This window comes from Coregonus lavaretus (assembly GCF_964263955.1).
Source record: "Coregonus lavaretus genome assembly, contig: HAP1_SCAFFOLD_892, whole genome shotgun sequence".
Classification (NCBI taxonomy): domain Eukaryota; kingdom Metazoa; phylum Chordata; class Actinopteri; order Salmoniformes; family Salmonidae; genus Coregonus; species Coregonus lavaretus.
The window spans coordinates 129,404-156,658 of NW_028164013.1; the positions used below are offsets into that span (position 1 = coordinate 129,404).

The 27,255-nt window shown below is 49.0% G+C and overlaps 2 protein-coding genes across 2 annotated transcripts; both read left to right on the forward strand.

Moving 5' to 3' along the window:
* Positions 1–503: 503 nt before the first annotated feature.
* LOC311117573 (suppressor of cytokine signaling 1-like) lies at positions 504–6,222 on the forward strand. Its single transcript, XM_084192506.1, has 3 exons — positions 504–732; positions 3,025–3,765; positions 4,632–6,222. The coding sequence occupies exons 2-3, from the start codon at positions 3,158–3,160 to the stop codon at positions 4,957–4,959; spliced, it is 936 nt and encodes a 311-aa protein (XP_084048632.1). The 5' UTR covers positions 504–732; positions 3,025–3,157; the 3' UTR covers positions 4,960–6,222.
* A 145-nt stretch (positions 6,223–6,367) lies between these two features.
* On the forward strand, positions 6,368–26,376 carry LOC311117574 (Golgi apparatus membrane protein TVP23 homolog A-like). The gene is made up of 7 exons (XM_084192507.1): positions 6,368–6,774; positions 6,885–6,973; positions 15,857–16,001; positions 17,577–17,666; positions 17,765–17,890; positions 24,597–24,728; positions 25,795–26,376. Exons 1-7 carry the CDS (start codon positions 6,766–6,768, stop codon positions 25,819–25,821), a joined length of 618 nt encoding a protein of 205 aa, XP_084048633.1. The 5' UTR covers positions 6,368–6,765; the 3' UTR covers positions 25,822–26,376.
* The last annotated feature ends 879 nt before the right edge of the window (positions 26,377–27,255 follow it).

A 27,255-nucleotide genomic window follows, 5' to 3' on the forward strand; every position in this document is an offset into this window, starting at 1 on the left:
GTCTGTAGGGGAAAACACCCATATCAGGTTACATGGGATATATACAATATGGTTTGGGACAGAGGACGGGGGAGAATAACATATTTAGAGATAGGAGCCGGTTATTCTCCAGATATATCGGCAGATATCTGTAAATTGAAGCTGGAATCCTTTGATATAATAAACCTTTATAATCAAAGTACAGCGTCAGCGGACTTCCTTGTTCTCACAGCATAATTAGCATCGTTTTCTCGACACCACATAACAACGTGGGGAAAAGGAAAGGGGGTCTGAATACTTTCCCCAATGCACTGTGCAACAGGCTACTTGTACAGGTGTTTAAAAAGTGACCGTTTAATGAAATATACAATGTATAATGAAAGAGAAAGTTGTGAGTGTTCTTGGAAATACATGTGGTAACAGGACTCCGGACAGTTAGAGAGGGGAGGAGTTATGGCGGTGTGTTCCTGGGCACTTTTTTTTGGTTTCGTTAAACGCGAGATACCGTTTCACGCAGGCGACAGTAAAGGCACCACTGTTGACTGTCAGGCGACTACATCCAAGATCTGTGAAAACTAAGTAGCAAATATGGTTACGTTTGGCTGAAAACGGACATGAAAACCATGACGGTAACGTCAACGGAATGGTGTGAGTTATAGCCTACACAGTGCGCGCTGAGTATCTACGCTCTTAGTACCAACATCTCAAATCACTGAACCGTTTGGGCAACGTCTCATGCCTCTCCAGAAAACGGTAAGCACCTGGCGCTCCTCAATTAACTCCATTTGAAACAAGACTACTGTTAATATTTTGTTGCATTTATTGGGCATATATAAAGGTATTTTACTTTGATTTGAAGCTGGGAGTGTCCAGTGTGCATTAGCTAAGACGTTGTGCTGTAATAGGTTTTAAACCGATTCATGTATAAAGAATATCAGGAACGTTTGAATGGCAACTGGTGAGTTGTATTCTGAACTTCGACACAGTTTGCACAATGAGCTGATTTGCATGTCCCAAGCGTTGCGTTGTGTGAGTAGTGTAATGTAATTGAACCAACGGCAAGAGCTGCAGTAACAGTCAGAATGAAAGTGAAAGCGTTTCCGTCCCCCCCCCCTTCATACAACCCGTCTTGCTGCTGCCGCCAGACCCTTCCAGACATACGCAGTCCTGTTATCTCTCCTCTGGTTATGGTTATAACAGCTATAACTAGGAAGATAAGACACTGTGTGTGTGTTTATTTTGTTTTGCCTTTATTTTACAAGGCAGGTCAATTAAGAACACATTCTTATTTAAAATGATGGCCTGGCAAAGAAGCAAAAGGCCTCCTGTGGGGCAGGGAATAAAATAACGTGTAAGACAATATGGAGAACATAGACTGAACACAATTGGCAACAGCAGAGATACACTACACATGACCAAAATTATGTGGGCACCTGCTCGTCGAACATTTCATTCCAAAATCATGGGCGTTAACATGGAGTTGGTCCCCTTCCTTGCTGCTATAACAGCCTCCACTCTTCTGGGAAGGCTTTTCCACTAAGATGTTGGAAACATTGCTACCGTGGATTCAGCCACAAGATGTTGGGCGATTTAGGCCTGGCTCGCAGTCAGCGTTCCAAATCATCCCAAAGGTGTTCGATGGGGTTGAGGTCAGGGCTCTGTGCAGGCCAGTTAAGTTCTTCCACACCGATCTTGACAAACCATTTCTGTATGGACCTCGCTTTGTGCACGGGGGGCGTTGTCATGCTGAAACAGGAAAGGGCCTTCCCCAAACTGTTGCCACAAAGTTGGAAGCACAGAATCATCTAGAATGTCACTGTATGCTGTAGCGTTAACATTTCCCTTCACTGGAACTAAGGGGACCGAACCATGAATAACAGCCCCAGGCCATTATTCCTCCTCCACCAAACTTTACAGTTGGCACTATGCACAGATAGTGTTCTCCTGGCGTCCACCAAACCCAGATTCGCCTGTCGGACTGCCAAATGGTGAAGTGTGATTCATCACTCCAGAGAACGTGTTTCCACTGCTCCAGAGTCCAATGGCGGCGGGCTTTACACCACATCAGCCGACGTTTGGCATTGCTTTAAGGAATACCTGGAATAGTACAAAGTAATCCTTCTACCCCCACCCCCCCATAAAAAAAAAGTGGTTGTCCCACTGGCTATCATAAGTTGAATGCACCAATTTGTAAGTCGCTCTGGATAAGAGCGTCTGCTAAATGATGTAAATGTAAAATGGTAATCTTAGGCTTGTGTTCGGCTGCTCAGCAATGGAAACCCATTTCATGAAGCTCCCGATGAACAGTTCTTGTGCTGACGTTGCTTCCAGAGGCAGTTTGGAACTCGGTAGTGAGTGTTGCAACCGAGGACAGATGATTTTTACGCGCTACGCTCTTCAGCACTCGGCGGTCCCGTTCTGTGAGGTTGTGTGGCCTACCACTTCGCGGCTGAGCCGTTGTTGCGCCTAGACGTTTCCACTTCACAATAACAGCACTTACAGTTGACCAAGGGGCAGAAATGTGATGAAATGACTTGTTGGAAAGATGGCATCCTATGACGTTGGGGCAGACGACATGCTACGTGAAGGGAGACCTATTAAAACAACACAACATGGTACGGCGTTTAATTAGGGCAGATCACAACGCTACGTGATGGGAGATCACAACGCTACGTGATGGGAGATCACAACGCTACGTGATGGGAGATCACAACGCTACGTGATGGGAGATCACAACGCTACGTGATGGGAGACCCACGGCAACAACATGACAGACCATCATACAAGCAGCAATGGCACAAACGACAGCAGAGACAAAGAGGCAGACGCCACAATCAGCCAGCCTATGTTATTGGGTTCACATAGCAGCCACAGTCGTCCGTGACTGAGTCCCTGAAAGCTGAGACGGAGGATAAACATTCCAGCGTTAGTGTTTTTTTTTTTGTGGCGTCTGTGTGACCCTTGTGTGTTCGTACATGTTGTTATACAGCATCTGAATAACACTGTCGCCTGTCTGTCTGTCTGTCTGTCTGTCTCTTCTCCCAGGAGCTCTCCAGATAGTTATGGATCTCTCTCTCTCTCTTCGCCTGTATAGTGGATCTGGATATGGGATAGTGATCTACCAATGGGGGTGGTAGGGATCTGGTGATGGGGGATCCAGTGGAGGGGTCTTTTCTGTATGATGGTCAGAGACACTCTGGCAGGAACCACAGTGGAACCATCACAGAACCACACAGCACTCTCACAGAACCAGGAGGGAACCCAGCAGCTTCCGGGGGAAACCCTAGAAAACCTAGAACAACAGAACCGAGTTCTAGAGCAACAGAACCAACTCCTAAAACTCGAGAACCTAGACCTCCTAGGTCAACAGAATGAACTCTTAGAACAACAGAATGAACTCTTAGAACAACAGAATGAACTCTTCGAACGAGAGACTCCGGTCCAGACCAGCACAGACAACCAGACCAGACCTCCAGACCAGACCAGTTGTGGCGGTCCTCTCCATCCCTGGTGGCCTCAACAGAGCAGCTTTAGAGCGGCTATACCTCTCCCCTGGCCAAGCCCCGGATCCTGCCTTCTCCCCATCCCTCTCCCCTGCCTCAGACCCGACCCCATCCCAGACCCCTGGGCCACACACCTCCGGACCTTCTCCAGCCAGCAGGAGTATGTTCTAGTCCTACGCACACATCGTCAGCTGCTTCACAGTGGCTACTACTGGGGCCCTATGGGGATGGAAGAGGCCCACAACACGCTGCTACTCACACCGCCTGGGAGCTTCCTCATCAGGTATACACCACACGCTGCTACTCACACCGCCTGGGAGCTTCCTCATCAGGTATACACCACACGCTGCTACTCACACCGCCTGGGAGCTTCCTCATCAGGTATACACCACATGCTGCTACTCACACCGCCTGGGAGCTTCCTCATCAGGTATACACCACACGCTGCTACTCACACCGCCTGGGAGCTTCCTCATCAGGTATACACCACACGCTGCTACTCACACCGCCTGGGAGCTTCCTCATCAGGTATACACCACACGCTGCTACTCACAACGCCTGGGAGCTTCCTCATCAGGTATACACCACACGCTGCTACTCACACCGCCTGGGAGCTTCCTCATCAGGTATACACCACACGCTGCTACTCACACCGCCTGGGAGCTTCCTCATCAGGTATACACCACACACTGCTACTCACACCGCCTGGGAGCTTCCACATCAGGTATACACCACACACTGCTACTCACACCGCCTGGGAGCTTCCTCATCAGGTATACACCACACGCTGCTACTCACACCGCCTGGGAGCTTCCTCATCAGGTATACACCACACACTGCTACTCACACCGCCTTGGAACTTCCTCATCAGGTATACACCACACACTGCAACTCACACCGCCTGGGAGCTTCCTCATCAGGTATACACCACACGCTGCTACTCACACCGCCTGGGAGCTTCCTCATCAGGTATACACCACACACTGCTACTCACACCGCCTGGGAACTTCCTCATCAGGTACACACACACACACACACACACACACACACACACACTGCTCCTCATCAGGAAACAAACAAACACACACCCCCTCCCTGTCGTGCCGTCCTGTGTAACATTGTGTTGCCATGTGGTTGTGTGGTTGTCAGGGACAGTCGTCAGCTGGACGTCTTCTTCACCCTCAGTTACCACGGCGACCAGGGGCCCACCAGCGTCCGCGTCCTCCTAACCAATCAGAGTTTCCGCCTCAACGGCAGTATCAAGGCCTTTGATTCGCTGTTTGCCTTGCTGCGGTCCTACATGGAGTCATCCCATAGGTGGCTGCGGAGGGCGTGGCGTAGGGAGCGACCAATGACCTTACAGCAGCTGTGTAGGGGGCGAGTCATTGAGATGTACGGAGAGGGGGGGATAGATTCACTACCTGGGATTAACCAGGTGGTCGCACAGTATCTACGGGACTATCCTTATACTATATAGACACATCCCCCTACCAGACAGATTGGGGCCCAGTTCCATTCCAACAAAACTTTCTGAACGGTACTGACCGAAACTGAAATGGAGTGGAGCCCCAGAAAACTGAATGTGAATTTGCTGTCTCTTACACTCTTTGTCTGTGGTTCTGTAGTTCTTGTCTGTCTGTGGTTCTGGTCTTTCTGTGGTTCTGGTCTGCTGTTCTGTCTCTAGTCTGTGGTTCTGTCTCTAGTCTGTGGTTCTGTCTCTGGTCTGTGGTTCTGGTCTGTCTGTGGTTCTGGTCTGTCTGTGGGTCTGTGGTTCTGGTCTGTCTGTGGGTCTGTGGTTCTGGTCTGTCTGTGGGTCTGTGGTTCTGGTCTGTCTGTGGGTCTGTGGTTCTGGTCTGTCTGTGGTTCTGGTCTGTCTGTGGTTCTGGTCTGTCTGTGGGTCTGGTCTGTCTGTGGGTCTGTGGTTCTGGTCTGTCTGTGGTTCTGTCTCTTGGGCTAGTTCTATGGCTGGACATGTCATGTACTGTAGTTCTGGTGTGTGGTTCTGAAGGTTTAGTGGGTGTGTTTCTCCCAACTCTGGAGATAGACTAGAGAACGTATGATGATTTATGATACCCTCATCAATCTACACACAATACCCCCTAATGACAAAGTGAAAACAGGTTTTTAGACATTTTTGCAAATGTAATAAAAAAAACAAAAACAGAAACAGATCCTTTGCTAAGAGACTCGAAATTAAGCTCAGGTGCATCCTGTTTCCATTGATCATCCTTGAGATGTTTCTACAACTTGATTGGAGTCCACCTGTGGTAAATTCAATTGATTGGACATGATTTGGAAAGGCACACACCTGTCTATATAAGGTCCCACAGTTGGCAGTGCATGTCAGAGCAAAAACCAAGCCATGAGGTCGAAGGAATTGTCCGTAGAGCTCAGAGACAGGATTGTGTCAAGGCACAGATCTGGGGAAGGGGTACAGCATTGAATACTTATGTAAATGTTATATTTCAGTTATTTAATGTTTAATAAATTAGCAAACATTTCAAAAAAACTGTTTTTTTCTTTGTCATTATGGGTTGACGAGGGGGAAAATCCCATTTTTAATCCATTTTAGAATAAGGCTGTAACGTAACAAAATGTGGAAACAGTCAAGGGGTCTGAATACTTTCCGAATGCACCGCTGCCTTATAATCAAAGTGTTTGCCTGTTAAATATAGGATAGAATGACTTCTTCACAGTGTTTTCAATGTTATTTAAAAATGAATAAATATGATTATTTTGATACTGTATGATGATCAAATTACTGCGTGACACACACACACACGGAGACAGGAGAGCAGGAAGGAAGGAAGGAAGGAAGGAAGGAAGGAAGGAAGGAAGAGTTTTGCCTTTATTGTTGGAAAGGGCGCTGCTCGTGAGCCGCTAACCGTCCGTTGTTGGAGTGACAGCGACACGACATGGTCAGAGCGGGTAAGAACGTTAACACTTACTACTGATGAACCGATAACAGTCCGTTACTACCTAACAAAACATAAAACAAGTCTTAGCAACAGCTAAAGTAGCCCAGACGACCGGATAGCCTACTGTATGGCTTAACGTGGGCTATATTAACAAGCAATTTAGCGAGTTTCTCTCACAGAAAGAAAGATCCCATCTCTCTTGCCAGATGATGCTGATGCGAGAGCATCTCTCTCCAGTCGGACCCGTTTCACTGCGACACCTGCTTTATTCTAGCCACAATAACAACGGACAGAGCCGTCAGAACAGAACGAATGAGCAATAGCGGACAGATCTGGACTAGAACCCCCCCGGTCTATCGCTCACAATGAAACAGGTAGGATAGGTTGCATGTGTTGTTGTTTTAATGAAATCCTTCTCCGGTCGGTAGCTAGCTAGTAGGCTAACGGTTGTGTGTTTTACGGGTTGTGTGTGCACCCGGTGCAGGGTGGTCTCGTGGACGACACGGAGGAGGTGGAGTTGGATTTCAGTACGGAGGAGGAGGAGCAGAGAGCGCGCAGGGGCGCAAAGATCCGGTAAGTGAGCGAGACTAGAGAAGTAACCTACTCTATATAGGTCTACGTTGATCTATATTTAACCCAGTAATAGACTAGAGAAGTAACCTACTCTATATAGGTCTACGTTGATCTATATTTAACCCAGTAATAGACTAGAGAAGTAACCTACTCTAAATAGGTCTACGTTGATCTATATTTGATCCAGTAATAGACTAGAGAAGTAACCTACTCTATATAGGTCTACGTTGATCTATATTTAACCCAGTAATAGACTAGAGAAGTAACCTACTCTATATAGGTCTACGTTGATCTATATTTAACCCAGTAATAGACGAGAGAAGTAACCTACTCTATATAGGTCTACGTTGATCTATATTTGATCCAGTAATAGACTAGAGAAGTAACCTACTCTATATAGGTCTACGTTGATCTATATTTGATCCAGTAATAGACTAGAGAAGTAACCTACTCTATATAGGTCTACGTTGATGTACAGTGCCTTCAGGAAGTCTTCACACCCCTCGACTTATTCCACATGTTGTTGTGTTACAGCCTGAATTTAAAATGGACTAAATTGAGATTTTGTGTCACTGGCCTACACACAATACTGTCACGATCGTCGTATACAGAGGAGGACCAAGGCGCAGCGTTGCAGGCAAACATACTCTTTATTTAGAGACACGATCAAAAACAACAAAACGATAACGTGACAGTTCACGGTCTAACAAAAACCAACTAGAAACAAGAACCCACAAACACAACGGGAAAACAGACAGTTTAAATATGGCTCCCAATCAGAGACAACCAGCCCCAGCTGACACTCGTTGCCTCTGATTGGGAGTCACTCAGGCCAACATAGAAATAAACTACATAGATCTACACACCCTGGCTCAACATAACAGTGTCCCCAGAGCCAGGGCGTGACAAATACCCCATAATGTCAAAGTGGATCTAAGTTTTTATCTTTTTTTATTTTTTTAACAAATTAATTAAAAATGAAAAGCTGAAATATCTTGGGTCAATAAGTATTCAACCCCTTTGTTATGGCAAGCCTAAATAAGTTCAGGAGTAAAAATGTGCATAACATATCACATAATAAGTTGCATGGACTCTCTCTGTGTGCAATAATAGTGTTTAACATGATATTTGAATGACTACCTCATCTCTGTACCCCACACATACAATTATCTGTAAGGTCCCTCAGTCGAGCAGTGAATTTCAAACACAGATTCAACCACAAAGACCAGGGAGGTTTTCCAATGCCTCGCAAAGAAGGGCACCTATTGGTAGATGGGTATATACAAAAAAAAAGACATTAAATATCCCTTTGAGCATGGTGAAGTTATTAATTACACTTTGGATGGTGTATCAATACACCCAGTCACTACAAAGATACAGGCGTCCTTCCTAACTCAGTTGCCAGAGAGGAAGGAAACTGCTCAGGGATTTCACAATGAGGCCAATTGTGACTTTAAAACAGTTACAGAGTTTAATGGCTGTGATAGGAGAAAACTGAAGATGGATCAACAACATTGTAGTTACTCCACAATACTAACCTAAATGACAGAGTGAAAAGAAGGAAGCCTGTACAGAATCAAAATATTCCAAAACATGCTTGCTGTTTGCAATAAGGCACTAAAGTAAAACTGCAGAAAATGTTACAAGGAAATTAACATTATGTCCTGAATACAAAGTGTTATGTTTGGGGCAAATCCAACGCAACACATCACTGAGTACCACTCTCTATATGTTCAAGCATGGTGGTGGCTGCATCATGTTATGGGTGTGCTTGTCATCGGCAAGGACTAGGGAGTTTTTTTGGGGGATAAAAATAAATGGAATAGAGCTAAGCACAGGCAAAATCCTAGCGGAAAACCTGGTTCAGTCTGCTTTCCAACAGACACTGGGAGACACATTCACTTTTCAACAGGACAATAACCTAAAACACAGGGCCGAATCTACACTGGAGTTGCTTACCAAGAAGACAGTGAATGTTCCTGAGTGGCCTGGTTACAGTTGACTTAAATCGGCTTGAAAATCTATGGCAAGACTTGAAAATGGCTGTCTAGCAATGATCAACAGCCAATTTTGACAGAGCTTGAAGAATAATGTGCAAATATTGTACAATCCAGGTGTGCAAAGCTCTTAGAGATTTACCCAGAAAGACTCACAGCTGTAATTGCTGCCAAAGGTGATTCTACCATGTATTGACTCAGAGGGTTAAATACTTATATTTGTTTTTTTATTTTTCAGAATTTATTCTTCCACTTTGACATTCAAGTATTTTGTGTAGATCCTTAAACAAAAATTACAATCAAATTCATTTGAATCCCACCTTGTAACACAACAAAATGTGGAAAAGGTCAAGGGGTCTGAAAACTTTCTGAAGGCACTGTATACTACCCCCTAGTCCCTACCCCTAGTCCCTAGCCCCTAGTCCCTAGCCCCTAGTCCCTACCCCATAGTCTCTACCCCCTAGTCCCTACCCCCTAGTCCCTACCCCCTAGTCCCTAGCCACTAGTCCCTACCCCCTAGTCTCTACCCCCTAGTCCCTACCCACTAGTCCCTACCCCCTAGCCCCTATCCCCTAGTCCCTACCCCCTAGTCCCTACCCCTAGTCCCTAGTCCCTAGCCCCTAGTCCCTAGCCCCTAGTCCCTACCCCATAGTCTCTACCCCCTAGTCCCTACCCCCTAGTCCCTACCCCCTAGTCCCTAGCCACTAGTCCCTACCCCCTAGTCTCTACCCCCTAGTCCCTACCCACTAGTCCCTACCCCCTAGCCCCTATCCCCTAGTCCCTACCCCCTAGTCTCTACCCCCTAGTCTCTACCCCCTAGTCCCTACCCCCTAGTCCCTACCCCCTAGTCCCTAGCCCCTAATCCCTACCCACTAGTCCCTACCCCCTACCCCCTAGTCCCTACCCCCTAGTCCCTACCCCCTACCCACTAGTCCCTACCCCCTAGTCCCTACCCCCTAGTCCCTACCCCCTAGTCCCTAGTCCCTACCCCCTACCCCCTAGTCCCTAGTCCCTACCCCTAGTCCCTACCCCCTACCCCCTAGTCCCTAGTCCCTAGTCCATACCCCCTACCCCTAGCCCCTACCCCCTAGTCCCTAGCCCCTACCCCCTAGTCCCTAGCCCCTACCCCCTAGTCCCTAGTCCCCACCCCCTAGTCCCTAGCCCCTACCCCCTAGTCCCTAGCCCCTACCCCCTAGTCCCTAGTCCCTACCCCCTACACCCTAGTCCCTAGTCCCTACCCCCTAGTCCCTACCCCCTAGCCCCTAGCCCCTACCCCCAGTCCCTAGTCCCTACCGCCTAGTCCCTAGTCCCTAGTCCCCCTACCCCCTAGTCCCTACCCCCTAGTCTCTACCCCCTAGTCCCTAGCCCCTAATCCCTACCCCCAGTCCCTACCCACTAGTCCCTACCCCCTAGTCCCTATCCCCTAGTCCCTAGTCCCTAGTCCCTACCCCCTAGTCCCTACCCCCTACCCACTAGTCCCTACCCCCTAGTCCCTACCCCCTAGTCCCTAGTCCCTAGTCCCTAGTCCATACCCCCTAGTCCCTAGCCCCTACCTCCTAGTCCCTAGTCCCTAGCCCCTACCCCCTAGCCCCTACCCCCTAGCCCCTAGCCCCTACCCCCTAGCCCCTAGCCCCTACCCCCTAGTCCCTAGTCCCTAGTCCCCACCCCCTAGTCCCTAGCCCCTACCCCCTAGTCCCTAGCCCCTACCCCCTAGTCCCTAGTCCCTACCCCTACCCCCTAGTCCCTAGTCCCTACCCCCTAGTCCCTACCCCCTAGCCCCTAGCCCCTACCCCCAGTCCCTAGTCCCTACCCCTACCCCTAGTCCCTACCCCCTAGTCCCTACCCCCTAGTCCCTAGTCCCCCTACCCCCTAGTCCCTACCCCCTAGTCTCTACCCCCTAGTCCCTAGCCCCTAATCCCTACCCCCAGTCCCTACCCACTAGTCCCTACCCACTAGTCCCTACCCCCTAGTCCCTATCCCCTAGTCCCTACCCCCTACCCACTAGTCCCTAGCCCCTAGTCCCTACCCCCTAGTCCCTAGCCCCTACCCCCTAGCCCCTAGTCCCTACCCCCTAGTCCCTACCCCCTAGTCCCTACCCCCTACCCCCTAGTCCCTAGTCCCTACCCCCTAGTCCCTAGTCCCTACCCCCTAGTCCCTAGTCCCTACCCCTAGTCCCTATCCCCTAGTCCCTACCCCCTACCCACTAGTCCCTAGCCCCTAGTCCCTACCCCCTACCCCCTAGTCCCTAGCCCCTACCCCCTAGACCCTACCCCCTACCCCCTAGTCCCTACCCCCTAGTCCCTAGTCCCTACCCCCTACCCCCTAGTCCCTACCCCCTAGTCCCTACCCCCTAGTCCCTAGTCCCTACCCCCTAGTCCCTACCCCCTAGTCCCTAGTCCCTACCCCCTAGCCCCTAGACCCTACCTCCTACCCCCTAGTCCCTACCCCCTAGTCCCTACCCCCTAGTCCCTAGTCTCTACCCCCTAGTCCCTACCCCCTAGTCCCTAGTCTCTATCCCCTAGTCCCTACCCCTGGTCCCTAGTCCCTACCCCCTAGTCCCTAGTCCCTAGTCCCTACCCCCTACCCCCTAGTCTCTACCCCCTAGTCCCTACCCCCTAGTCCCTAGTCTCTACCCCCTAATCCCTACCCCCTAGTCCCTAGTCCCTACCCCCTAGTCCCTACCCCCTAGTCCCTACCCCCTAGTCCCTACCCCCTAGTCCCTAGTCCCTAGTACTGTACCACTGTATATTTACATAGTCAGGACCTACAGCCCAGACACTGATCATTACATGGAATAATGTTTCTGTTAGATTTAGTTTAGTTGACACGTGTTACTATATCCTACCCAGAGATAACCAGGTATAAATAGAGATAACCAGGTATAAATAGAGATAACCAGGTATAAATAGAGATAACCAGGTATAAATAGAGATAACCAGGTATAAATAGAGATAACCAGGTATAAATAGAGATAACTAGGTATAAATAGAGATAACTAGGTATAAATAGAGATAACTAGGTATAAATAGAGATAACCAGGTATAAATAGTCTGTTAATGTTGTACACAGCCTCTAGTCTTAGTCCCTGCCCCCTAGTCCTTACCCCCTACATCCTAGACCCTTACCCCCTAGTCCTTACCCCTAGACCCTACCCCCTTGTCCTTACCCCTTGTCCTTACCCCTAGTCCTTACCCCCTAGTCTTAGTCCCTACCTCCTAGTCCTTACCCCCTACATCCTAGCCCCGACCCCCTAGTCTTAGTCCTTACCCCTAGTCCTTACCCCTAGTCCTTACCCCCTAGTCCTTACCCCTTGTCCTTACCCCTAGTCCCTACCCCCTAGTCCTTACCCCTAGTCCTTACCCCTAGTCCTTACCCCTAGTCCTTACCCCTAGTCCTTACCCCTAGTCCTTACCCCTAGTCCTTACCCCCTAGCCCCAACCCCCTAGTCCTTCCCCATAGTCCTTACCCCCTAGTCCTTACCCCTAGTCCTTACCCCTAGTCCCTACCCCCAACCCCCAACCCCCTAGTCCTTACCCCTAGTCCTTACCCCTAGTCCCTACCCCCTAGTCCTTACCCCTAGTCCTTACCCCCTAGTCCTTACCCCCTAGTCCTTACCCCTAGTCCTTACCCCTAGTCCCTACCCCCAACCCCCAACCCCCTAGTCCTTACCCCTAGTCCTTACCCCTAGTCCCTACCCCCTAGTCCTTACCCCTAGTCCTTACCCCCTAGACCTTACCCCTAGTCCTTACCCCTAGTCCCTACCCTCTAGTCCTTACCCCATATTCCTTACCCCTAGTCCTCACCCCTAGTCCTTACCCCTAGTCCCTACCACCTAGTCCTAGTCCTTACCCGCTAGTCCCTACCCCCAGTTCCTACCCCCTAGTCCTAGTCCCTACCCCCTAGTCCCTAGCACCAACCCCCTAGTCCCTACCCCCTAGTCCCTACCCCCTAGTCCTAGTCCCTAGTCCCTACCCCCTAGTCCCTACCCCTACCCCCTATTCCCTAGCCCCTACACCCTAGCCCCAACCCCCTAGTCTTTACCCCTAGTCCTATCCCCGACCCCAACTCCCTAGCCCCTACCCCCTAGTCCCTACCCCCTAGTCCTAGTCCCTACCCCCTACCCCCTATTCCCTACACCCTAGCCCCAACCCCCTACTCTTTACCCCTAGTCCTAGCCCCAACCCCCTAGGCCCTGCCCCCTAGTCCCTAGCCCCTACATCCTAGTCCCTACCCCTAGTCCCTACTTCCTAGTCCATACCCCCTAGACCCTAGTCCATACCCCCTAGTCCCTACCCCCTAGTCCCTACCCCCTAGTCTCTACCCCCTAGCCCCTAGTCCCTAGTCCATAGTCCCTATTCCCTAGTCCCTAGCCCCTATTCCCTAGCCCCTAGCCCCTAGTCCCTAGTCCATAGTCCCTATTCCCTAGTCCCTACCCCCTAGTCTCTACCCCCTAGTCCCTAGCCCCTAGTCCCTACCCCCTAGTCTCTAGCCCATAGTCCCTATTCCCTAGTCCCTACCCCCTAGTCCCTACCCCATAGTCCCTACCCCCTAGTCCCTACCCCCTAGTCTCTACCCCCTATTTTCTACCCCCTAGTCTCTACCCCCTAGGCCCTACCCCCTACCCCCTAGTCCCTACCCCCTAGTCCTTACCCCCTAGTCCCTACCCCCTAGTCCCTACCCCCTACCCCCTAGTCTCTACCCCCTAGTCCCTACCCCCTAGTCCCTACCCCCTAGTCTCTACCCCCTAGTCCCTACCCCCTAGTCCCTACCCCCTAGTCTCTACCCCTAGTCTCTACCCCCTATTTCCTACCCCCTATTCCTTACCCCTGGTCCTTACCCCTAGTCCTTACCCCCTTGTCGTTACCCCCTAGTTCTTACCCCCTAGTCTTTACCCCCTAGTCCTTACCCCTAGTCCTTATCCCCTAGTCTTACCCCCTAGCCCCAAACCCCTAGTCCTTACCCCCTTGTCGTTACCCCCTAGTTCTTACCCCCTAGTCCTTACCCCTTAGTCCTTACCCCTAGTCCTTATCCCCTAGTCTTACCCCCTAGCCCCAAACCCCTAGTCCTTACCCCCTCGTTACTACCCCCTAGACCTAGCCCCTACACCCTAGCCCCAACCCCCTAGTCTTTACCCCTAGTCCTAGCCCTAACCCCCTAGTCCTTACCCCCTAGTCCTAGTCCTAGTCCCTACCCCCTAGTCCCTAGCCCCTAGACCCTAGTCCATACCCCCTAGTCCCTACCCCCTAGTCCTAGTCCCTACCCCCTACCCCCTATTCCCTAGCCCCTACACCCTAGCCCCAACCCCCTAGTCTTTACCCCTAGTCCCTACCCCCTAGTCCCTACCCCCTAGTTCCTACCCCCTAGACCCTAGTCCCTACCCCCTAGGCCCTACCCCGGTCCCTAGCCCCTAGTCCCTAGCCCCTAGCCCCTAGTCCCTACCCCCTAGTGCCTAGTCCCTAGTCCCTACCCCCTAGTCCCTACCCCTATTCCCTACCCCCTAGGCCCTACCCCCTACCCCCTAGTCCCTACCCCTATTCCCTACCCCCTAGTCCCTACCCCCTAGTTCCTACCCCCTAGACCCAAGTCCCTACCCCCTAGGCCCTACCCCCTAGTCCCTAGCCCCTAGCCCCTAGTCCCTACCCCCTAGTGCCTAGTCCCTAGTCCCTACCCCCTAGTCCCTAGCGTCTAGTCCCTACCCCTATCCCTACCCCCTAGGCCCTACCCCCTAGTCCCTACCCCCTAGTCCCTAGTCCCTACCCCCTAGTGCCTAGTCCCTACCCCCTACCCCCTAGTCCCTACCCCTATTCCCTACCCCCTAGGCCCTACCCCCTAGTCCCTACCCCCTAGGCCCTACCCCCTAGTCCCTAGTCCCTACCCCCTATCCCCTAGTCCCTACCCCTATCCCCTAGTCCCTAGTCCCTAGTCCCTACCCCCTAGTCCCTACCCCCTAGTCCCAACACTCTACCCCCTAGTCCCTGCACCCTAGTTTTAGGCCCTACTGCCTAGTCCCTAGTCCCTAGCCCCTAGTCAATAGCCCCTAGTCCCTAGCCCCAATCCCTAGCCCCTACCCCCTAGTCCCTACACCCTAGTCCCTACCCCCTAGCCCCTACCCCCTAGTCCCTACACCCTAGTCCCTAGCCCCTAGCCCCTACCCCCTAGTCCCTACCCCCTAGTCCCTACCCCCTAGTCCCTACCCCCTAGTCCCTACCCCCTAGTCCCTACCCCCTAGTCTCTACTCCCTAGTCCCTACCCCCTAGTCTTTACCCCCTAGTCCCTATCCCCTAGTCCCTACCCCCTATCCCCTAGTCCCTAGTCCCTAGTCCCTACCCCCTAGTCCCTAGTCCCTACCCCCTATCCCCTAGTCCCTAGTCCCTAGTCCCTAGTCCCTAGCCCCAGTCCCTAGTCCCTACCCCCTAGTCCCTACCCCCTAGTCCCAACACTCTACCCCCTAGTCCCTGCACCCTAGTTTTAGGCCCTACCCCCTAGTCCCTAGCCCCTAGTCAATAGCCCCTAGTCCCTAGCCCCAATCCCTAGCCCCTACCCCCTAGTCCCTACCGCCTAGTCCCTAGCCCCTAGTCCCTTCCCCCTAGCCCCTACCCCCTAGTCCCTACACCCTAGTCCCTAGCCCCTACCCCCTAGTCCCTACCCCCTATTCCCTACCCCCTAGTCTCTACTCCCTAGTCCCTACCCCCTAGTCTTTACCCCCTAATCCCTACCCCCTAGTCCCTAGTCCCTAGCCCCTAGGCCCTACCCCCTAGTCTCTAACCCCTAGTCCCTACACCCTAGCCCCTACACCCTAACCCCTAGTCCATTCATGTAGCTCTGAAAGGATTGTAAAATAAAGAGCAAGATGAAACTATTTTACTGACTGATTGATTGTTTCCAGACACCCCCTAGCCTCCTTCCTGCACCTGTTCTTCCGCGTGGCTGCCATAGTAACCTACCTGCTCTGTGATTGGTTCACCAAGAGCTTTACTTCCTGCTTCATTATGATCATCACTCTGCTGTCCTGCGACTTCTGGTCCGTTAAGGTGAGAACACACACACACTCACACTCGCTCACCCACTCACTCACTCACACTCACTCTCTCACTCATTCACTCACTCACTCACTCACTCACTCACTCACACTCACTCTCTCACTTATTCACTCACTCACTCACACTCGCTCACTCACTCACTCATGCTGTCTCTCTCTCTAGCACGCTGTCTCTCTCTCTATCACGCTGTCTCTCTCTCTATCACGCTGTCTCTCTCTCTAGCATGCTGTCTCTCTCTCTAGCATGCTGTCTCTCTCTCTAGCACGCTGTCTCTCTCTCTAGCATGCTGTCTCTCTCTCTAGCATGCTGTCTCTCTCTCTATCACGCTGTCTCTCTCTCTGTCTCTCTCTCTAGCATGCTGTCTCTCTCTCTAGCATGCTGTCTCTCTCTCTAGCTCGCTGTCTCTCTCTCTAGCACGCTGTCTCTCTCTCTAGCTCGCTGTCTCTCTCTCTAGCACGCTGTCTCTCTCTCTAGCACGCTGTCTCTCTCTCTAGCATGCTGTCTCTCTCTCTAGCATGCTGTCTCTCTGTATCTCTCTCTATCACGCTGTCTTTCTCTCCAGCATGCTGTCTCTCTCTAGCATGCTGTCTCTCTCTCTATCACGCTGTCTCTCTCTCTAGCATGCTGTCTCTCTCTCTATCACGCTGTCTCTCTCTCTAGCATGCTGTCTCTCTCTCTAGCACGCTGTCTCTCTCTCTAGCTTGCTGTCTCTCTCTCTAGCATGCTGTCTCTCTCTCTAGCATGCTGTCTCTCTCTCTAGCACGCTGTCTCTCTCTCTAGCACGCTGTCTCTCTCTCTAGCACGCTGTCTCTCTCTCTCTAGCATGCTGTCTCTCTCTCTAGCATGCTGTCTCTCTCTCTAGCACGCTGTCTCTCTCTCTAGCATGCTGTCTCTCTCTCTAGCATGCTGTCTCTCTGTATCTCTCTCTATCACGCTGTCTCTCTCTCTAGCATGCTGTCTCTCTCTAGCATGGTGTCTCTCTCTCTAGCACGCTGTCTCTCTCTCTAGCATGCTGTCTCTCTCTCTAGCATGCTGTCTCTCTCTCTAGCATGCTGTCTCTCTCTCTAGCACGCTGTCTCTCTCTCTAGCACGCTGTCTCTCTCTCTAGCACGCTGTCTCTCTCTCTCTAGCATGCTGTCTCTCTCTCTAGCATGCTGTCTCTCTCTCTAGCACGCTGTCTCTCTCTCTAGCATGCTGTCTCTCTCTCTAGCATGCTGTCTCTCTGTATCTCTCTCTATCACGCTGTCTCTCTCTCTAGCATGCTGTCTCTCTCTAGCATGGTGTCTCTCTCTCTATCACGCTGTCTCTCTCTCTAGCATGCTGTCTCTCTCTCTATCACGCTGTCTCTCTCTCTAGCATGCTGTCTCTCTCTCTAGCACGCTGTCTCTCTCTCTAGCATGCTGTCTCTCTCTCTAGCACGCTGTCTCTCTCTCTAGCACGCTGTCTCTCTCTCTAGCATGCTGTCTCTCTCTCTAGCACGCTGTCTCTCTGTCTCTCTCTCTAGCATGCTGTCTCTCTCTCTAGCACGCTGTCTCTGTCTCTCACACTTTCTCATGTGTGTGTCAGAATGTGACAGGCAGGTTGTTGGTGGGGCTGCGATGGTGGAACCAGGTGGATGAGGATGGGAGGAGTCTCTGGGTGTTTGAGGCCAGGAAGGTGAGACGCTGCTGTGTGTGATGAGTGGAAGGCTATGCAGTTCTAAGTTTGGGTTGTGTGTGTGTGTGTGTAGCCCACTGATGTCTATGTGTGTGTAGACCTCCCCCCGGGGCAGTGGTACGGAGGTGGAGGCCAGGATCTTCTGGTTGGGACTGATCATCTGTCCTCTCATCTGGTCCGGATTCTTCTTCACTACCCTGTTCTGTCTGAAGATTCACTGGCTGGTAACACACACACACACACACACACACACACACACACACACACACACACACACACACACACACACACACACACACACACACACACACACACACACCACCCTGTTCTGTCTGAAGATTCACTGGCTGGTAACACACACACACACACACACACACACACACACACACACACCACCCTGTTCTGACTGGAGATACACTGGCTGGTAACACACACACACACACACACACACACACACACACACACACACACACACACCACCCTGTTCTGACTGGAGATACACTGGCTGGTAACACACACATACACACACACACACACACACACACACACACACACACACACACACACACACACACACACACCACCCTGTTCTGACTGGAGATACACTGGCTGGTAACACACACACACACACACACACACCACCCTGTTCTGACTGGAGATACACTGGCTGGTAACACACACACACACACACCACCCTGTTCTGACTGAAGATACACTGGCTGGTAACACACACACACACACACACACACACACACACCACCCTGTTCTGACTGGAGATACACTGGCTGGTAACACACACACACACACACACACACACACACACACACACACACACACCACCCTGTTCTGACGGGAGATACACTGGCTGGTAACACACACACACACACACACACACCCTGTTCTGACTGGAGATACACTGGCTGGTAACACACACACACACACACACACACCCTGTTCTGACTGGAGATACACTGGCTGGTAACACACACACACACACACACACACACACACACACACACACACACACACACACACACACCACCCTGTTCTGACTGGAGATACACTGGCTGGTAACACACACACACACACACACACACACACACACACACACCACCCTGTTCTGACTGGAGATACACTGGCTGGTAACACACACACACACACACACACACACACACACACACACACACACACACACACACACACACACCACCCTGTTCTGACTGGAGATACACTGGCTGGTAACACACACACACACACACACACACACACACACACACACACACACACACACACACACACACACACACACACACACACCTGTTCTGACACCTTCTTCTCCATACAGCTAGACTGACCATAACAGCTGAAACAGGGCAGTACCTTCTCCATACAGCTAGACTGACCATAACAGCTGAAACAGAGCAGTACCTTCTCCTCCGTACAGCTAGACTGACCATAACAGCTGAAACAGAGCAGTACCTTCTCCTCCATACAGCTAGACTGACCATAACAGCTGAAACAGAGCAGTACCTTCTCCTCCATACAGCTAGACTGACCATAACAGCTGAAACAGAGCAGTACCTTCTCCATACAGCTAGACTGACCATAACAGCTGAAACAGAGCAGTACCTTCTCCTCCATACAGCTAGACTGACCATAACAGCTGAAACAGAGCAGTACCTTCTCCTCCATACAGCTAGACTGACCATAACAGCTGAAACAGAGCAGTACCTTCTCCATACAGCTAGACTGACCATAACAGCTGAAACAGAGCAGTACCTTCTCCATACAGCTAGACTGACCATAACAGCTGAAACAGAGCAGTACCTTCTCCTCCATACAGCTAGACTGACCATAACAGCTGAAACAGAGCAGTACCTTCTCCATACAGCTAGACTGACCATAACAGCTGAAACAGAGCAGCACCTTCTCCTCCATACAGCTAGACTGACCATAACAGCTGAAACAGAGCAGTACCTTCTCCTCCATACAGCTAGACTGACCATAACAGCTGAAACAGAGCAGTACCTTCTCCATACAGCTAGACTGACCATAACAGCTGAAACAGGGCAGTACCTTCTCCTCCATACAGCTAGACTGACCATAACAGCTGAAACAGAGCAGTACCTTCTCCTCCATACAGCTAGACTGACCATAACAGCTGAAACAGAGCAGTACCTTCTCCATACATCTAGACTGACCATAACAGCTGAAACAGAGCAGTACCTTCTCCTCCATACAGCTAGACTGACCATAACAGCTGAAACAGAGCAGTACCTTCTCCTCCATACAGCTAGACTGACCATAACAGCTGAAACAGAGCAGTACCTTCTCCATACAGCTAGACTGACCATAACAGCTGAAACAGAGCAGTACCTTATTCTCCATACAGCTAGACTGACCATAACAGCTGAAACAGAGCAGTACCTTATTCTCCATACAGCTAGACTGACCATAACAGCTGAAACAGGGCAGTACCTTCTCCTCCATACAGCTAGCCTGACCATAACAGCTGAAACAGAGCAGTACCTTCTCCTCCATACAGCTAGACTGACCATAACAGCTGAAACAGAGCAGTACCTTCTCCATACAGCTAGACTGACCATAACAGCTGAAACAGAGCAGCACCTTCTCCTCCATACAGCTAGACTGACCATAACAGCTGAAACAGAGCAGTACCTTCTCCATACAGCTAGACTGACCATAACAGCTGAAACAGAGCAGTACCTTCTCCATACAGCTAGACTGACCATAACAGCTGAAACAGAGCAGCACCTTCTCCTCCATACAGCTAGACTGACCATAACAGCTGAAACAGAGCAGTACCTTCTCCATACAGCTAGACTGACCATAACAGCTGAAACAGAGCAGTACCTTCTCCTCTATACAGCTAGACTGACCATAACAGCTGAAACAGAGCAGTACCTTATTCTCCATACAGCTAGACTGACCATAACAGCTGAAACAGAGCAGTACCTTCTCCTCTATACAGCTAGACTGACCATAACAGCTGAAACAGAGCAGTACCTTATTCTCCATACAGCTAGACTGACCATAACAGCTGAAACAGAGCAGTACCTTCTCCATACAGCTAGACTGACCATAACAGCTGAAACAGAGCAGTACCTTCTCCTCATACAGCTAGACTGACCATAACAGCTGAAACAGAGCAGTGTCTAATTGCTTTTGCTTTAGTCTGAAGCAGGCCTGCAACCTGAAGCCTGCATACTGTATTCCTATAGAAAGTCCCCCTTTAACTTGTTTCACATTTTGCTGCCTTAAAACTAAATATAAAAAGGGATTAAAGTACATGTTTTTTCCTACACATCTACACAACCTACTCCACATTTTCAAAGTGAAAGAAAGTTCTAGAAAATTGTCCAAATAAAAATAAAAGTACAAACTGATGTGATATTTGGATAAGTCTCCACCCCCCTGAGTAAATACTTGGTGGAAGCCCCTTTGGCAGCCATTAAAGCTGTGAATCATTTTCAGGAAGATTCTATCAACTTTACACAACTCTGTATCAGTGCTACTTACCTGCACTCCTAACCAAGGATGTCCACGTGTGATACATGGGGCTGGTATTTAAGCAGCTTGTCAGCAAAGGTCTGCTCCATGTAACAGTCAAATGAGCAGCCCATTTCCAAAATGAGCACCTCCTCCTGGCCTCCCCCCACAACAACAATATCTGCTGTATTTTGTACACAATAAAACACAAACACAGACTCACACATCCTCTCTCTCTCTCTGTCTCTCTCTCTCTGTCTCTCTCTCTCTGTCTCTCTCTCTCTCTCTCTCTCTCTCTCTCTCTCTCTGTCTCTCTGTCTCTCTTTCTCAAATTATTTGTGGATCTCTGTAATCTGAGGGAAATATGTGTCTCTAATATGGTCATACATTTGGCAGGAGGTTAGGAAGTGCAGCTCAGTTTCCACCTCATTTTGTGGGCAGTGTGCACATAGCCTGTCTGCCTACGGTGGCCTTTCTCAATAGCAAGGCTATGCTCACTGAGTCTGTACATAGTCAAAGCTTTCCTTAAGTTTGGGTCAGTCACAGTGGTCAGGTATTCTGCCACTGTGTACTCTCTGTTTAGAGCCAAATAGCATTCTAGTTTGCTCTGTTTGTTTGTTAATTATTTCCAATGTGTCAAGTAATTCTCTTTTTGTTTTCTCATGATTTGGTTGGGTCTAATTGTGTTGTTGTTGTTGTTGTTGTCCTGGGGCTCTGTGGGGTCTGTTTGTGTTTGTGAACAGAGCCCCAGGACCAGCTTACTTAAGGGACTCTTCTCCAAGTTCATCTCTTTGTAGGTGATGGCTTTGTTATGGAAGGTTTGGGAATCACTTCCTTTTAAGTGGTTATAGAATTTAACGGCTCTTTTCTGGATTTTGATAATTAGCGGGTATCGGCCTAATTCTGCTCTGCATGCATTATTTGGGGTTTTTCGTTGTACACAGAGGATATTTTTGCAAAATTCTGCATGCAGAGTCTCAATTTGGTGTCTGTCCCATTTTACGTGAATTCTTGGCAACGGTGTCTAGATGGAATTTGTATTTGTGGTCCTGGCAACTGGACCTTTTTTGGAACACCATTATTTTTGTCTTACTGAGATTAACTGTCAGGGCCCAGGTCTGACAGAATCTGTGCAGAAGATCTAGGTGCTGCTGTAGGCCCTTCTTGGTTGGTGACAGAAGCACCAGATCGTCAGCAAACAGTAGACATTTGACTTCAGATTCTAGTAGGGTGAGGCCGGGTGCTGCAGACTGTTCTAGTGCCCTCGCCAATTCGTTGATACATATGTTGAAGAGGGTAGGGCTTAAACTGCATCCCTGTCTCACCCCACGGCCCTGTGGAAAGAAACGTGTGTGTGTTGTTTGCCAATTTGAACCGCACACTTGTTGTTTGTGTACATGGATTTTATAATGTCATATGTTTTTCCCCCAACCCCACTTTCCATCAATTTGTATAGCAGACCCTCATGCCAAATTGAGTCAAAAGCTTTTTTGAAATCAACAAAGCATGAGAAGACTTTGCCTTTGTTTTGGTTTGTTTGTTTGTCAATTAGGGTGTGCAGGGTGAATACGTGGTCTGTCATACGGTAATTTGGTAAAAAGCCAATTTGACATTTGCTCAGTACATTGTTTTCACTGAGGAAATTAACTAGTCTGCTGTTAATGATAATACAGAGGATTTTCCCAAGGTTGCTGTTGACGCATATCCCACGGTAGTTATTGGGGTCAAATTTGTCTCCACTTTTGTGGATTGGGTTGATCGGTCCTTGGTTCCAAATATTGGGGAAGATGCCAGAGCTAAGGATGATGTTAAAGAGTTTAACTATAGCCAATTGGAATTTGTGGTCTGTATATTTGATCATTTCTTTGAGGATACCATCAACACCACAGGCCTTTTTGGGTTGGAGGGTTTGTATTTTGTCCTGTAGTTCATTCAATGTAATTGGAGAATCCAGTGGGTTCTGGTAGTCTTTAATAGTTGATTCTAAGATTTGCATTTGATCATGTAATATTTTTTGCTATTTGTTCTTTGTTATAGGGCCAAAAAGATTGGAGAAGTGGTTTACCCCATACATCTCCATTTTGGATAGATAGCTCTTCGTGTTGTTGTTTGTTTAGTGTTTTCCAATTTTCCCAGAAGTGGTTAGAGTCTATGGATTCTTCAATTACATTGAGCTGATTTCTGATATTCTGTTCCTTCTTCTTCCGTAGTGTATTTCTGTATTGTTTTAGTGATTCACCGTAGTGAAGGTGTAGGCTCAGGTTTTCTGGGTCTCTATGTTTTAGGTTGGATTAAGTTTCTCAATTTCTTTCTTAGGTTTTTGCATCTTCATCAAACCATTTGTCACTGTTGTTAATTTTCTTAGGTTGTCTGCTTGACATTTTTAGATTTGATAGGGAAGCTGAGAGGTCAAATATACTGTTTAGGTTTTCTACTGCCAAGTTTACACCTTCACTATTACAGTGGAACGTTTTGTCCAGGAAGTTGTCTAAAAGGGATTGAATTTGTTGTTTGTTTCCTAATTGTTTTTTGGTAGGTTTCGACACTACTTTCCTTCCATCTATAGCATTTCTTAATAGTATTCAGTTCCTTTGGCCTTGATGCCTCATGATTGAGTATTGCTCTGTTCAAGTAGACTGTGATTTTGCTGTGGTCTGATAGGGGTGTCAGTGGGCTGACTGTGAATGCTCTGAGATTCTCTGGCTTGAGGTCAGTGATAAAGTAGTCTACAGTACTACTGCCAAGAGATGAGCTATAGGTGTACCTACCGTAGGAGTCCCCTCGAAGCCTACCATTGACTATGTACATACCCAGCGTGCGACAGAGCTGCAGGAGTTGTGACCCGTTTTTGTTGGTTATGTTGTCATAGTTGTGCCTAGGGGGGCATATGGGGGAGGGAATGCTGTCACCTCCAGGTAGGTGTTTGTCCCCCTGTGTGCTGAGGGTGTCAGGTTCTTGTCCAGTTCAGGCATTTAGGTCGCCACAGACTAGTACATGTCCCTGGGTCTGGAAATGATTGATATTCCCCTCCAGGATGGTGAATCTCTCTCTCTCTCTGTCTCTCTGTCTCTGTCTCTGTCTCTCTCTCTCTCTCTCTCTCTCTCTCTCTCTCTCTCTGTCTCTGTCTCTCTCTCTGTCTCTCTGTCTCTCTCTCTGTCTCTCTCTCTCTCTCTGTCTCTCTCTCTCTCTCTCTCTCTCTCTCTCTCTGTCTCTCTGTCTCTGTCTCTGTCTCTCTCTCTCTCTCTCTCTCTCTCTCTCTCTCTCTCTGTCTCTCTGTCTCTCTCTCTGTCTCTCTGTCTCTCTCTCTGTCTCTCTCTCTCTCTCTGTCTCTCTCTCTCTCTCTCTCTCTCTCTCTCTCTCTCTCTCTCTCTCTCTCTCTCTCTCTCTCTCTCTCTCTCTCTCTCTCTCTCGCTCTCTCAGGTGTTGGTGATAGCCGGTATCTCTCTCCAGGTTGCTAATCTCTATGGTTACCTGCGCTGCAAGGCCGGCGGACAGGAAGTCCCACCCACATCCACTTCCTCCTTCCTGCAGGAACAGCACGTCCTCCAGCGGGTGAGCAGTGTTGAGGTTAGAGGTGAGGGGTTAGAGGTTATAGTCAGTGTTGGGGAGTAGTAGAGGTCAGGGGTTATAGTCAGTGTTGGGTAGTAGTAGAGGTCAGGGTTTAGAGGTCAGGGGTTATAGTCAGTGTTGGGGTGTAGTAGAGGTCAGGGGTTATAGTCAGTGTTGGGGAGTAGTAGAGGTCAGGGGTTATAGTCAGTGTTGGGGTGTAGTAGAGGTCAGGGGTTATAGTCAGTGTTGGGGAGTAGTAGAGGTCAGGGGTTATAGTCAGTGTTGGGGAGTAGTAGAGGTCAGGGGTTATAGGTCAGGGGTTATAGTCAGTGTTGGGGAGTAGTAGAGGTCAGGGGTTATAGTCAGTGTTGGGGAGTAGTAGAGGTCAGGGGTTATAGTCAGTGTTGGGGAGTAGTAGAGGTCAGGGTTTATAGTCAGTGTTGGGGAGTAGTAGAGGTCAGGGGTTATAGTCAGTGTTGGGGAGTAGTAGAGGTCAGGGGTTATAGGTCAGGGGTTATAGTCAGTGTTGGGGAGTAGTAGAGGTCAGGGTTTATAGTCAGTGTTGGGGTGTAGTAGAGGTCAGGGGTTATAGTCAGTGTGGGGGAGTAGTAGAGGTCAGGGGTTATAGTCAGTGTTGGGTAGTAGTAGAGGTCAGGGGTTATAGGGTTACATTATTTTGATATAGTCATTATGAAACAGGCAGGGAGGGACTGACCTGGTCAATAATGATATAGTCATTATGAAACAGGCTGGGAGGGACTGACCTGGTCAATAATGATATAGTCATTATGAAACAGGCTGGGAGGGACTGACCTGGTCAATAATGATATAGTCATTATGAAACAGGCTGGGAGGGACTGACCTGGTCAATAATGATATAGTCATTATGAAACAGGCAGGGAGGGACTGACCTGGTCAATAATGATACAGTCATTATGAAACAGGCAGGAAGGGGACTGACCTGGATTCGTCCAATAAGAAACACCTGTTTTGACTTCCTGTTTTGCTACAGTGTGCACTAATGAATAGGACCCTGTTTGACTGGTCTCCTCTGTTCCTGGTCTTTCAGCCTGATATCATCTACAGAATGCTGTGATGGAATAGGACACCTGCCGCTGCCTTCTCCTCTGTGTGTGTGTGTGTGTGTGTGTGTGTGTGTGTGTGTGTGTGTGTGTGTGTGTGTGTGTGTACATGCGGTCCTACGAGCACAAGACGTTGAAAAGACGTTGATAAGACGTTGAAAAGATGTCTTTCAACCAATTTTGCTCACTGGGGTGTGCGTGTGCGTATTTGTGTGTGTGTGTGTGTGTGTGTGTGTGTGTGTGTGTGTGTGTGTGTGTGTGTGTGTGTGTGTGTGTGTGTGTGTGTGTGTGTGTGTGTGTGTGTGTGTGTGTGTGTGTGTGTGTGTGTGTGTGTGTGTGTGTGTGTGTGTGTGTGTGTGTGTGTGTGTGTGTGACAGAAATGTTGTGTAACTCAGAAGCCTCTCCAAGGCCTCCAAACATCAAAGCTACTGGAATTACATTAGTTTTATATTCATCATTTCAATTTAGATTTAATTTTATATTTCTGTGAATATTTTTTTAAATACTTCTGAGGATGTTATAATCTGTTTCCTGTCTGTCTGATGGCTAATAAAACACACCTTTCTGTTTCCTGTCTGTCTGATGGCTAATAAAACACACCTTTCTGTTTCCTGTCTGTCTGATGGCTAATAAAACACACCTTTCTGTTTCCTGTCTGTCTGATGGCTAATAAAACACACCTTTCTGTTTCCTGTCTGTCTGATGGTTAATAAAACACACCTTTCTGTTTCCTGTCTGTCTGATGGCTAATAAAACACACCTTTCTGTTTCCTGTCTGTCACACCTTTCTGTTTCCTGTCTGTCTGATGGTTAATAAAACACACCTTTCTTTCTGTTTCCTGTCTGTCTGATGGCTAATAAAACACACCTTTCTGTTTCCTGTCTGTCTGATGGCTAATAAAACACACCTTTCTGTTTCCTGTCTGTCTGATGGTTAATAAAACACACCTTTCTGTTTCCTGTCTGTCTGATGGCTAATAAAACACACCTTTCTGTTTCCTGTCTGTCACACCTTTCTGTTTCCTGTCTGTCTGATGGTTAATAAAACACACCTTTCTGTTTCCTGTCTGTCTGATGGCTAATAAAACACACCTTTCTGTTTCCTGTCTGTCTGATGGCTAATAAAACACACCTTTCTGTTTCCTGTCTGTCTGATGGTTAATAAAACACACCTTTCTGTTTCCTGTCTGTCTGATGGCTAATAAAACACACCTTTCTGTTTCCTGTCTGTCTGATGGCTAATAAAACACACCTTTCTCTGTTTCCTGTCTGTCTGATGGTTAATAAAACACACCTTCCTGTTTCCTGTCTGTCTGATGGTTAATAAAACACACCTTTCTGTTTCCTGTCTGTCTGATGGCTAATAAAACACACCTTTCTGTTTCCTGTCTGTCTGATGGCTAATAAAACACACCTTTCTGTTTCCTGTCTGTCTGATGGCTAATAAA

Coding starts and splice junctions, on each gene's coding strand:
- LOC311117574 (XM_084192507.1), top strand. Junction 17,667..17,764: donor GGGTGTTTGAGGCCAGGAAG/GTGAGACGCTGC, acceptor ATGTGTGTGTAG/ACCTCCCCCCGGGGCAGTGG. Junction 17,891..24,596: donor GTCTGAAGATTCACTGGCTG/GTAACACACACA, acceptor TCGCTCTCTCAG/GTGTTGGTGATAGCCGGTAT.
- LOC311117573 (XM_084192506.1), top strand. CDS start 3,158: ATGATGGTCAGAGACACTCTGGCAGGAACCACAGTGGAACCATCACAG. Junction 3,766..4,631: donor CCTGGGAGCTTCCTCATCAG/GTATACACCACA, acceptor TGTGGTTGTCAG/GGACAGTCGTCAGCTGGACG.